This window comes from Vigna unguiculata, chromosome 1, assembly GCF_004118075.2.
Source record: "Vigna unguiculata cultivar IT97K-499-35 chromosome 1, ASM411807v1, whole genome shotgun sequence".
NCBI classification, from domain to species: Eukaryota; Viridiplantae; Streptophyta; class Magnoliopsida; order Fabales; family Fabaceae; genus Vigna; species Vigna unguiculata.
The window spans coordinates 29,866,530-29,880,947 of NC_040279.1; the positions used below are offsets into that span (position 1 = coordinate 29,866,530).

Sequence of the window (14,418 nt, forward strand, 5' to 3'; positions counted from 1 at the left end):
CATGTATAGTTTTAGTAACTAATTGTTGGATTATATATATTTTTTTCACGTACTAAAATAATGATTATTATAAATAAAAATTTAATTATTAAATAGTTTTTTATTTTATTTTTTAATTTTAAAAAAATCAAAATAACATATGAACCTACTTTATCTATAACAAACCTGTCCGCTTAGAAGATTAGACCAAAGGAACTAAAATCACGGATTAAAAACTCCAAACTAAGTTGGCGAGCGAGTCAAGTGCCAAGTTCACCCACAATCAAAATTCAATTTCACATCCAGGCTTTCTAACCATCAATACACATTTGAATATATATATATATGTGGACAAAATACTTTAATATTTATATCTTTCATTATCTTTTATTTTCTCTTTTTCTTTAAGAATATAAAAGTTAATTTTATTAAACTCATTTTATCCTTATAAAAATTATCAAATAGTAATCAAACCTGAAGAATATTTTCCTGCACATATTCACTACTTGTGAGAGAGAATGTAGCAATATTGCACAAGTAATGTATGATGTGCTGTGCGATCCCGAAAAGCGTTGTAATAATAAACCATGTGTAAATTATAACTTTTTTTCTTCCAACAAGTCTACAAACAAAACTGTACAAATTACTAGGTTCCAAGCATATAAATAAGTAAACAGATATTATAAAGTAATTGACGGTGATATTTTTTACAACAATAATCCTGATAACAAAAATTAATTATATTATTGTATATAACCATATATAATTAAATGATAGTATAAAATAATTTTATATCCTTCTAATTACATTCAATTTACGAAGGATATGAATGGCAAAGTCATAAAAGGTGTAGAAAGAGAGTGAGCACCATTTTTCTTTTCTGAAAAATAAGAATTATTTCAAATTAGGAGTGAATTATAATTTGGAGAGAAAGCTTTACTGCTATTTGTTTATTCATAGTTTAATAGAATTTGCATATAGGAAAATTATTTTTTTAAAAGAACCAATTAAATGTTCTATGTGCACATAAGAAAATTATTTTTTAAACAGATGCTGATGTTGTTATTTCAATAACGTTTTTGGTGACTCTCAAGAGAGTAAATACTAATCTCATTATTTATTATGATCTTACCATTTCTCTAAGACTTATCTCAATTTTCTTTTCTTTTTTCCATATGCACAAAATTGGTAAGTAACAAACTTTGTAAGAATATGAATTCATTCGTCTTCTACTTCATTTCATTGGGTGTAGCAAATTTTGGGTCACTCCAGTATGATAAAACTATAGGGACAAAGATAAGAATATGACAATTACTACGAATAAACTACATGATTCTTAAATATTTAAAAAGGTTTATGTAACGGTCCTAAGTGGTGATGTGTGGTTCAGACACTTGATTATTAGGTATTTGTGTTCATAGATGACTATTTTTTCAGAAGAAAATTTTTGGTAACTTGCTTGTTTTCTACTAATGTCTAGGTATACTATTATTTCGTATTACAATGATTAATTCTAATAATGTTATTTTAATAGATTTGAGATTGAAATATTTGCATTGTTTGTGAGAATGAAAACATAATTTGAAACAAAAGAATTTTCATTCTTGACCATTTGATCTCTATAGGGGATATTATTTCAGATCACGAATGCAATTAATCCTACACGAACAATGACATGAGAACATTTATTTCATAAAGTTTAATTAAATTAATTAGAGTTAAATATATTTTTGGTCCCTTAACTTTCAAGAAAAATTGAATTAGTCTCTATTCAAAATTTTTGACCAATTTAATTTCCTTAACTTTAGAAATGCGTGAATTTAATCTTTTTAATCAAATTTTATTAAGTTTAGTTTGATGTTTCAAATGTGTTTCTAAACTAATATTGAAACGCGTTTGAAACGTCAAGTAAACATAACAAATTTTTTTTAAAACGATTAAATTAACTCATTTCTAAAATTGAAAAACTAAATTGAAAGAAATAAAGTTTCAAAAAGAGACTATTCACCGTTTTTATCGAAAATCAAACACTAAAAACATATTTAACCCAACTAATTATTGTTAAACTAATAATAGAACCTAACCATAATATTTTAACATTTTTTGTAATGAACATGGTTCATCAGTGTCCAAACAACGTAAATGCAACATTAATAAAACTAAAACATGAAATCACACGTCAAAAATATAGAACCAAAATTACATAGAATATGGTTCTGTAAAAACTGCATTTGACTCTAATATTTTATATGACAAGCATATTTAAATATTTTTAGCATAGTTTTTTATTACTAATATTTTATCCACTGCACTTTGCATAACACATAACACAATAGTTAACAAAACCGATTTTTAAGTCAACAAAACACTAACTAACACTTCGAAATAAAAGTTTTTTTAAAAGCAAATCCTATCCTACGGATTTATTTTCTTGAGAAGTGATAGGTTCTCAAATTTTACACTCTCATAAAAAAGAAAAAACTACTTTGAATAATTTTTTATTCAATAATTTAATCAATATTATAATTAAATTATTTTCTTGAGAATTAATATAGGTTCTCATTCTTCAAGGTTTACACTCTCATCCAAAAAAAAAAAACTACTTTGAATAATTTTTTATTCAATAATTTAATTAATATTCTAATTAATTAATTTAATTCAATATTTTAGTAATATTTATAGTGGTTAAAAATGATTGTAACGAAGAATGCAGTTTGTCATAATAGTTTTTTCTAATTTTCTTCTTGACCATCCGAAATTGACTGTTACTAACCTTATAGAAGAATGGACCACCTAATTTACTGATACGTAGGATGAAGCAATATATACAATAATGATCGTCGAATATATTATATAGTAATTAAAAAGAAAATAAAAATCGATGAATAAACCAATGTGTATATGGTTTCATCAATGTAAATCACAAAAACAGCCTATGCATGCAATAACCTAAGAAAAAAACTATCTTACGCTCTACATCGGAGGAAACAAAACTTCCACACACACAAAAAAAAAAAAAGCTTCTTTTGATCTTTATTATACTCAACCTATCAGCTCCATTAATTCTCCCCCAACCTCTTCTCTCACAAAAAACGGTTTCCTACACATATCTTCAGAAATTTGCAGAAAGAAAATACCTCAAGAGCTATATAGTTGTTAACATTTAATTCTATAATTATCTGTCTATCTACAGTGCCGCGCAATGCTGCCAGAATAAAGAGAGAACACTTAAATTTATATAATTAAAGGGAAATTTAAGAAGCTATAAATTAAGGGCATGTTATATTATATTATGTATATAGGTAGCTAGGTAGGAAATACTAATGGCACGCATGCATGAAGTAGAAGTTGCTATTCTACGCGAGGGCGTGCCAACCACAATGAACTCAGAGCTCGAAGACGATGGAAGTACTCGGCTATGGCCAGAAAACACCTTGCTGCTTGACGCGTTGTTAGGAGCTGATGCAGACGGTGAATGGTTTGGTGCCGAAGATTATCTGCCTGCAAAGTTTCAAGTACTTGTTAATTATCACTGTTTAATATTTAATCTTATTAACTATTCATGATTTCATTTACTGAAATGGAGATAATTTTCACGAGACAAAACACTGAAGAATTGCATTTAGATTTTTTTGTATTATTTTGAATTTTGCTCATAAGATTTACGTGTATGGGCTGATTTTTGTGTATGCATGTGTAAACACATGCATGTGTGGGTAGAAAATCAACCTTTTGCGTGAAACTTCAACTGGGAAAAGAATATTAAATCATGATGGTCAGAAATAGACACAACAGGGTTGAAGAGAAACTGGAACAGTGTCAGTCTTCTCTTTGTACTTTCCGACATTAATAAGATTGAAATCTCTCCTTCTGAAATTTTCCTAGTCAAACTTTGGAACTTTTAATCAAAATATGGATCCTTTAACCTTAAAAGCACTCAACATGGAAGATGGTAGAAGATTTGTAACGGGATCGTGAATTAACTCAGCACATTATTATATTATAAAATTAGTATATAGTCTATGCATTTTATTCAAAGAGCGTGACTGACTAACTCACTATTATTGTTCAACATAGAGACAATATTTTCAAAGATTGGATTTCCTAAATGGCGACAACATAACAATAATGATCACAGTAAACCCTGGACCATGTAGGAGTAATTTTAAGTCAGCATTGTGACTAAAAAGAAGTCTAGAATGGTTAATAAAAGTAGTCAAACTACCAGTGGTGAGCTTAGATATGAATTAGAGAAAAGGTTGTTGCAAAACTCATTATGCTTACTCTATCTACCAAAAGATTCCTCTGGATTTCTGTTTCCCATTGTTTTGATGTTTTTCTCCTGATTCAACTAGGATGTTTTCTTGATTTCCTTATTAACTTAATTGTATTATAACAAAATTCCAAAATGAAATGCCTAATCCTACTTAGAAAAGAAGCACATGTCCCATTCCATTCAAAACTCATCTACACCATATTTTGCATCCGTTTCAAACCTAAAAGTCCACTCAGAGAACACAGCACCACATTAGACTCAACATTGTCCATTTGTTTGAAGTAGTCAAAAAAATAAGTTATGGGGAAGGGTCTATGTTGTGTCTTCATGTCAAACGTTTATGACCATGACATCAGACAGATATGGGGCTAAGAAATATCTTTTCATTAGAATTGTATTGGTGAGGGACCACCACTCATCTGTCTAGTCTCACGTGTATATATGATCAGTAGTACACACTAACCTTTGGTATTGCCATTCAATGTTAATGAAATGTTCAAAACAATTTAAACGGTTACTGCACTTTAGCTATATATGTTTTATTGTTCTTGTTATGGTAACTTTGCAGTATGCTTTTTATATGCGTTAAGTACCAACTATGTCAAACAACCTAAATTTATATTTAGGTATTTAATCTTGACCAGTACTATATAATCGAGATGTTGTTTTCCTACTACTTTTGATGTTTTGTACACACAAAACTCCAATTTGGTTGCACGTAATTTTCCTTATTAAGGTGTGTGTTTATTTAGTCTGTGTCTGGTATCACACATATATGTAATGTATCCAAGTAGTTGTACCAGACAAATCCGAAAGGAAAAGGAGTCCTTTTCGAGATATAAACATTAGTCCCCAATGTAGCTCTAAAGAAGATGCAGATTTTATAATGTGTTTGTAGATTCCATGTAACAACCCCAAGAGAAAGGCATGCATATGGAAGGAGTAGTTTATGGGGTTGGGGCAGGTTTCCCTACCCAAAGAACAACACATTCTTCTTCTTACCTAACCCCATGAGATTCGTTATGGAAACATCGTCGTAGTAGGGACCACTGAACTAATCAACCGAGATCAAACGGTCACCAAACTCCCTCACCAAATCACCAATGCCGAATTCAATGTCCATGATGAAGATGTTTTTGGAGTAATGATATTGACACGCATAATAAAGTAATACATTCTTTGAGATAACACGAGAAATATATTTATTCTTTCATTATTAAAAAAAGTCAATTGTAGAGAATATTGATATTAATTGTGAAGTGTGTGAATGACATTACTATATATACCCACACATTAAAAATTTGGGAGACGCACGTTAAGTCAAAGTGGTGCAACGTACCTGTCTAACGAAACCTTCGAGAGTTGAGAGCTTGTTCATGGCCACAGCCATTTGTCCCATATAGTTAGCCATATTGAGAGGATAGCTTAGAGAGTCTGAAGTTATGGTGTCCGAAAGAGATTGGTTCAGAGCCTCTAGCCCTTGAGAGAGAGCCTCTTCTGCCTCTTGAGTCGATTGTTGTAATCCACATATACCCAATATTTGTTGCTCCGTCAGAGGCTCAATTTGACTCAGAATAATCTAAAACACATAAATTAAATCAATATTATTTAACATACATTACTATAATCATCAATGTATGAAGAATATAATAAAATGACACAATTTTATGGTAGTGAGAAGTTCCTTATTAATTGATTGCTGTAGAACATTGAAAGAGATGGAAATGGAAACGAGGGTGAAAGAAGAAAATGAGAGATAAAGACCTATATATGCCACTCCCTTTTTCTTTACCATCTAATCTCTTAATCATCTCCTGTTCTAACCATGAATTGCAGTTTAAGGTATGACATTATATATGAGAATGAAGCCTAATTCTACCCACTACGGGAAACCTTCATCATTCCTTTTATCTTTCATTGATGACATTGAATTCATACCCTACGTGTTGTTTTTTTCTAACCCAAGCATTTATAAGACAAACTTCTTGTAATGAATACCGTGTATAACGCACCCCAGTTTCCTCCAACTTTCCGCACGCAACACTTCCAAGTTATCATAAAATCACCCCCACAAATATATTTGAAAAAAATAGAACTTGTGAAACATATTTGGTTACAATAATTTGATGTACCTTAATGAGTTCAGAAGGCCTGAATCCTCCGATCCACATGAAGCAACGTTCAGCCGGGGTTTTCCACATGCCAGAAACCAGATGGAACACGTCTGTTTTGGCCACGAGGCTCTTGAGGTTGATTACTTGGTCATAATGCGCCACGCAATTGTCCACAAAGAGTCTAAGCTCGTTCTCAGGAAGGTGCTCTTGCACTGCAGCTCTTAGCTCACACACTATGCGGTGGTGCTCCTCAACCCATCTTGCATATTCCACGTCAAACATTGCAGCCTCTGAAAGTTAAGTTAAACTTGATCAGGAAAACAAAGAACATTGGAAAATGTAAGAGAATAAAGCATGCACAGATATGATCTTGTTAGTGGAAAGAGATGGAGACCCGAGGTAATGGTATTCATAGCGACAGGGAGGCTTTGCTCTCCTCCCAAAAGTGCACCTCCACCACCCAAGAACATGCCCTAAAAATAGAAACACGCATTACTTGCAAGTTGCAAAAACCACAGGTGTTTGAAGTTGAAAACTTTAGGAGTGTCATGGCCAGTTATAGCATATGTGGTTTTATTCTTCCTTACCTGAGTTCTAGCACGTTGTAGCTCTTGTTCCAGCTGATTAAGCCTAACCCTACTTGACTCTAGCTGTTGAACATATGCCTGAGAGAGAGAAAGAAAGAAGACAAACCGAATGGCACATGACTAAGAAGAACTAAGGGGCCTTTGAAAATCTTACCAAATGAGTGTAAAACAACAGAGTTGAGTTAAAATAATCTTCCTTGGGAATCACTCACCTTTTTCCTAAGCCTGCTTTTCCTAGCTGCCTCTCTATTCTGAGCAAGTCTTCTCAGTGTCTGTGCACAACGTTTTAAAGTGGATATATTATAACTTCCGTATTTTGAAAAATGCTTGAAAAGGATGGATAAGGAACAACGAAAAACAAAATTAAGAAGTTAACCTTAGGATCTGGTGTTTTTGGTCCTTCTTGTTCAGAACTCGACGTTGGACCTTTGCGATTGCTCTCTCGCTGCCATATTAAAAACATAGGTAAATTTTTTTTTTGGATAAAATAAGAAGAACTATATTCAAGGTCAGAAGCTGAGGCTTCAAAGATGCTACCAAACTCTATATCCTAGCCATTTATAACAGATAGATTTGACTCTCTCTCTCTATCTATATATATATATATATATATATTATTTTCGTACCTTGACAGCTTTGGGTGGTTGAGGGGCCGAAGCAGCTTCGTTTCGAGGGTTGGCCAACTCCATCGACGGCTCTGATGGTCTCTTTGAACCACTTGTTTGCGGAGAAACTAACTCTAAGTTAGCCTATCAAAATCAAACATAAACATACAAAACATATTAATATAGTGTTATTATTTACTTATGCAGCAAGGAATAGTAACAGAAGGAGAGAGTGAGAGTGTAGTATGTATATATATAATATAATATAATATAAATGGACAGTGAGGTATCGATAATGATTACACCTTGGACTTGGATGATGATGGCTCAACGTGCATAGGCTTGGATGGGAAAATGTTGAGAGTCGGAGGCCTCATTCCGGATGATGAGTTCTCTGCAGAATCGCATACATGTACGAAATTGAGCAACATCAATTATGTGTAAATATATCTAAGTTGATGTTTATGATGAAGATAAGGTGAGAGAAATGAAAGACGGAAGGAGGGTCTGTTTTTTTGGAGGGACAGAATGATTAAGAGATAACCCAAATGTGAAAATATAAGAGAGATTCGCAAAAGACAAGAGGTGTGAGGCAATTAAACATGCATTTGTAGCTCTCATTTCCAAACTGAAAAAAGGAAGAAAGAAAAGAGAGCAAAGAAAGTAAAGGCAGAAGGAACCCCCATACCCTACTCGTTTTCCTTTTCAGTACAAGTGGTGTTTCTGTTTGAAGGAGATCATGACACCGGTTTGTTACATGTCATGGTCTCATACCTCCAAGGAATAAAACAAGAAAACAATTAAACAAAAAAATAAATGTAGAGAGAGAAAGAGAGGATCAATTTCCACTAATTTTCTTTTTATTTTTTTTAGAAATGGGAATATCTACTCCATCTTCTGCCCCTCCCTTCTCTGCAAGGATTTGGTCAAAGGAAGTACGAAGCTGCTGCAGATAGGAATCAGCCAAACATGCTTTTGGTGTGACCCAACAAAGAGAATCTCACAAACGAACGAAAAGTGAGAGGGAAAAGTCCCTCTTTTGAATTGGAGAGGGTTAGAAGCTAAAGAAAAAAAAAAAACAAAGAAAGAAATTTCCATGTGTGTGTGCGTGTGAGAAAGAGTTTACGAGAAAGCTCACGTCTTTGGTCTTGAACAGTGGATGGGTCTGCTTGTCCATCAAGGTAGAGGAAAAACGCTTGATCCAATTCACCCAAGTCATAAGCGCCGGAATCCTTGCCTCTGCTGACATAAACACACACGTTGAACCACAAAAGAAAAAAAAAACACAGAATAATGTAAGACAAAAAAAAAAACAAAAAACTCACAGGTAATTTCCGGGGATAGAGGAAGACGAAGAAGAAGATTGCATCATTCCAAAAGAAATTTGATGGTCATGAACTTGATGGTGTTGGTGTTGTTGTAACTGATAATGATGAGGATGAGGGTGACGGTGCTGAGGTGGTGGGAGTGGTTCCAATTGATTATTTGTTGTTGGGTTGGTGGTCTTGGAAGCCATGACAAGAGAAGAACCTAAAAGGGTTGACGTTGTTGCTGTTGCTGTTGCTTATGTTGTCTCCTGTTCTTGTTCTCTCTTAAAGTAGCTCTCGGAAGCCCCATCAATGGCGAAACCGCCTTCTTTGTCTTCCAGAGATCATTCCCTTCCTCCACAGCAGAAGAGGGAGGCGGTTATAGTCGAATAGCTTGTGGCGAGTTACAGAAGAGAGAGAGATATAGAGAGGAGTGAGAATGGAATTGAATGCAAAGTTACAAACTAACAAAAAGACAACACTCTTTTCTATTACACTACTTTCTCTCTCTTCAAACTAGACGATGACTTTCCGCAAACCAAAATTTTTTTACAGATTAAACGGTCCTCTCAGGGCATCACCCTCTTCAGGTTCAACCCTCTCTCTATATATATCTATCTATCTTAAAGAACCAGAGAAGAGGTTGCAACAAAAACATGTCTTAGGTTGTGTTTGGTTATGGGGGAGAGGAAACCAATTTTGAATTGAAAAATGGAATGGTAAAACCACCTTAAAATTAAGAGCTTCCGTGCGAAACCTACTTATTCTATAGAGTGAAATGACCAAAAAGTCATGCTCTGTGTTCAACTTTTCCAATTCACATTCATGCACACGCTTACACGTTGATCCCTCAGGCGGCTCTCTTCTTTTAACATATTTAGCACACGCATTTTAATTTATACATCCTTTTTATATAGGGCGAGTGAACTTAAACAATTTCTTAAATATATAATTTCAGAATAAAAAAAAAAGTAATTGTGAAAATTAATGCCAAAGCAACCCGGACAAAATAAAAACTAAATACTGATTAAATACCATTTATTGTTTATTAAACATTGATTCTTTTTCTATCATTTACTTTCTTACATGGTGACATCTGTTTTCAGACATTTACTCCTTTCTCTCTCTCCATTCATATACATTAACATATATATTACATTTTAAAATTACTTATTTTATTACTAATACATTTTTTTAATTTGGTTTTGATCTGTATGTATATTTAAATTTATTTTAATACTTATAATTTTTAACATATAGATTAAAACTAATTAGAAGTAAAAGGAAAATAATTAAAATGGGTAATATTTATATATAGAGACTAAAATATAAATTGTATAAATATTATTACAAGCACAAATAGCATTTACTTCAAACCTTTAATAATCAAAACAAAGACTATACGTTTTAATATTCTTCTCTCTATCTTTTATTTTATTTTGTCTTGTAGGAGCCCATTTCAAATCAAACAAGATAATTATGATGGATATTTAATAACTAATAATCACACATTTATAAATAGAGGGTTTTTTTTATATAATTTGAAATCCCTTGGAGAGGTAATTAATATTTAACCTTAATAATTTGGAAGGAGTTATAATAAATAATATTTCCACATGTCTTCTTAATTAATCAAGTCGTTGTAGAAATAGTAGATAGTGGTATTCCTCAATTTTGAAAATGATTTTATCACAGGTTGAATCTTGTAAATTTTTTTCAAGGCTGGAAAAATTATCTAATGAATAGTTACAGTCATATGAAGGGAGTTTTCAGACGTAAGTTATCTCAATGGCGGATGGTTGAAAAAAACTTCTGTAATCTATTTCAGGGTTCTTCTCAACATATAGACAAAATTGACTTAGGAAAAACATAAAACTTTGACTTATTATTAATAATAATAATAATAATAATAATAATCACAAAATACAAATTCAAGGCACAAGAAAATATGATTCAAGTTTGCATATCTCCACACCCAAAGATGGCGTCTAATTAAAGCCAACTATGTAATCCTAAAAGGTGTTACAAGGGAAAGGAGTAAATTAAAGAAACAGTACAAAAAAAGAAAAAAAATTATAAATAAATAAAAAATTATAAAATTCATTTAAAATTTGCTAAGATTCAAATAGCTGTCAAGGTGATAATTATTTATGTACACAAAGTCATAATAACAATGCTAACTAATTATAACATTTATTCGATAAAAAAATGTTGGTAGTTAAGTATTTCTTAAAGATTGACTAAAAATAATATATACAATAAAATAGTTCATATACCAAGGTCTCTATTGAAAATGTACGTTAATTAATTAAGGGAAAACATTGACTTTGAGAATCATTCTGCTATGTGAAGGCCATCATCAAGTTGCATTGGGGCAAATCAATCATTGTTTGTATTTTTTATATGTCTTTTTCTGAATTTCTTTGAATATGATGATTCTTTTTTCTATTTATCAAGATTACTAAAAATATATACATACCCCACCAAAGTCAACAGCTCTTGAAATTCTTGGCACTAAACTTGTTTAGCTAAAACATATTTTTGTCATTACTTCAAACATTGAAGGCTGTTCAAAATGCTGAAGGCAGGATTCAGCAACGTGTCACACTTATATATGTATTAAATTTGTGTATGTTTTGATTAGTAGGAGTAGCCATTATCAATTGCTATGAACTTCACAGGGTGAAGAATGGCTTTCTCAGAGTCACGTGCATTGACCCTCAAAATTCATTAATGTGTTCAAATTGGGAGACACATTTTTTTTAAGTACTTTCTTTACTGTTGTCAACACCGTCTCACACAAACTATGTACCTTTATGCATGGCATCTTGTTTTCTGTGTATATAAACTACAAGTTCTCAACATATATACATTATAACCCACATAGATTTTTTTTATATACATATATAGTTAAATATAAATGTTAGTATAGTTAGTTTTTGTTAGTTGAATCCATAATTTTTCTCATTTTTTCTTCAAAATCTTTCAAATTAATCTTATATCTCTCAAATGTTAATATAAAGAGTTGAATTCACAATATATCTCATCCTTTCGATCATATACATCATGACCTACCATAGATATTCATAGAAAAACACATTTAGGATATGAATAAAAAAAATTATTTTATAATAATGCATTTGTGCTATTGTTAAGGATTTTAAATCGATTAGATATAAAGGGAATTCACATTATATAAGTAATTGCAATATCATATTACAAAGTTGATTGTATATAAGGTTAAGTTAGACTTAAATGTATTTTTTAATGTGATATTAGATTCATTTGAATATTTATTAGGACACTACCTCTCTTAACTATTTACTTTCTTTTTCTTCTAAAATTATAAAAGTCAACTTTTGTTAAGACTATTTTATCCTTATACAAGTTGTCAAATGGTCGTCAAACGGTGTCAAACAACCTTTTTCGTGTTTATTATTTGTTGAATTTATCATGTCACTTACTAGCTATCAGGTACTATATATTAGACCATCAATTAATATTTAGTTTCATATTTGAGGAAGGGGGTGTATTGGAGATCTCACATCAACTAGAGATAAAATGAATTTACAACGGATACAAAACTCATCTTATAAATATGTTTTGTAAAGTTGAAAAAGTATATGATATGCTTTATTAATTTCATATTAATTATGTATTGAATGTATTATTTTGAGATAATTAATGAAGATGCACCTAAAGTTACTTTCAGAAAAACTAAATAAAAATTATAAGTATCATATAATAACACAGACTAAAAATAGTTTCAATATGTTATTTAAAAAAAATCATAAGAAATTAAACCTTATTCATTTTATTGGGACTAAACATATATATATATATATATATATATATATATATATATATGTACATCATAAATTTAGGATTTAGTTAATAAATTAATTAAATAAATACAAAAATTTAAGATTAACCAAAATTATTGATCTTAAAAAGTAATAGATAGACTTAATGTTTTCAAAATAAAGAAACCATAATTATAGATTGAACAATTGGACCAAACTGGAGATCAAACTTGTACAAAAAGAAAACACGTCTCTCTTTTTTTTTTTTTTTCTTTTACATATTTGTGTTGTTACAGGCAAATAAATTATGGCATTGAAAATACAAAAATATTTAATATTTACGTTTTAAATAATTCAAAACATTTAATAATGTATATTTATTGCGTTCACACCATGTATTTATGAGACATGAATAGTGCTGTTATATGTTGAATGCAAACAAGGTTTGTTACAAAGATTACAAAATGATGAGTTTTTCTAATTAAAAGGATAATAAATAAAATACTTTTATTAAATATCACATTAAATGTGTATTAAAAGCCTTTTTCTTTTATTAATGTATTTTCATGGGTACGTGTATATAAGTAACTTATATAAATGACTTTTTATTACACAACACATAATTAATCGATTACTTTGTAGTAGTGTCAAATATTTACATAAAACGATATTAATTGCAAAAGCACATTTAAGAAAATACAGAAAAATTAAAAGAAAATAAGCTATAGCAACATTCTAGATCGTTATTTTATATGAAACTTACTATTTTATAAATTCTACTTAACCAACCTCTTCGAAAGAGACAACTATAACCACTATTGAAAATTGTTTATAACAGTTGATAAAATGGATTAGGTGTGAGAAGATAATCTAAATAATGTATAACAGATATCTATTCTTATTTCGTTTTTAATTATATTTAAAAAAGTTATTTTGTTATGTATATAAAAATGAAGAAAAAAAGTGAAGATAAATTATTTATTCATTACAAATAACGGTTTATACTATTCTATAATACAGTCAAAATTTTCAGCATTTTATATAAATATATTATCTATATATTTTTCAATATTACTTTCTTTAAAATTATAGAATATATCAAATATAGAAACTAATATATATATATATATATATATATATTAAAATTAATAAAATATTAAGTTTTAATTCATTAAAATGAAATGACAATAAAAAGGTTGATACAATAGGGCATAATATATTTGCAATAATGATAATAAGAAAAACTATATACAGAATTTAATAACTATTGAAGAAGTTGGTCCCTAAGGTGATACAAGTAAAGGCTTCACCAACTTCTCCGTAGGTTAAAATAATATTTCTTATCTGAAAGTGACACCAACTTAATGTTTTTCTTGTTTATTTTAATTGGGTCAAAAAAACTAAGTACAAGTTAAAGAAACACTATTCCAAGTTTCCACCCTTGCTTATAAGCTTAATTAATGAAAATTGTTAGTCACATCTCATATTTTTAATTAAAGAGAAGTCTAAATAATCAGATTAATCTTCTTCCCTGATATGTATACAGTTGCGGACCTTGACCAATAATTTTGGAGGAGGCAAAATAATATACTCAAAATTCAAAATTTATATATTTTAATTATTGTCATTAATACAATAAAAATAAAAATATAAGTAAATAAATAACTTAGTATAACCATACCTATACAAGAAATCACACATATACAAAGGATTGTCCTTCGTTCTTTCAGATTTTTAAACTCATCAA

General features: G+C 30.3%; 1 protein-coding gene across 3 annotated transcripts; it reads right to left on the reverse strand.

The window, feature by feature from the left end:
• Positions 1-2,990: 2,990 nt before the first annotated feature.
• LOC114162753 (bZIP transcription factor TGA10-like) lies at positions 2,991-9,602 on the reverse strand. 3 transcript variants are annotated; one of them, XM_028046723.1, is made up of 11 exons: positions 8,887-9,602; positions 8,700-8,803; positions 7,867-7,955; positions 7,583-7,705; positions 7,333-7,401; positions 7,169-7,228; positions 6,957-7,034; positions 6,764-6,842; positions 6,388-6,659; positions 5,595-5,834; positions 2,991-3,480 (listed from the first exon to the last, which is right to left on the reverse strand). In XM_028046723.1, the coding sequence occupies exons 1-11, from the start codon at positions 9,075-9,077 to the stop codon at positions 3,331-3,333; spliced, it is 1,455 nt and encodes a 484-aa protein (XP_027902524.1). In that variant the 5' UTR covers positions 9,078-9,602; the 3' UTR covers positions 2,991-3,330. The 3 variants fall into 3 exon arrangements, with proteins under 3 accessions (XP_027902524.1, XP_027902533.1, XP_027902541.1); XM_028046732.1 differs by having other exon boundaries at positions 8,700-8,800; positions 8,887-9,599; XM_028046740.1 differs by lacking the exons at positions 8,700-8,803; positions 8,887-9,602 and adding an exon at positions 8,250-8,350.
• Positions 9,603-14,418: the final 4,816 nt, after the last annotated feature.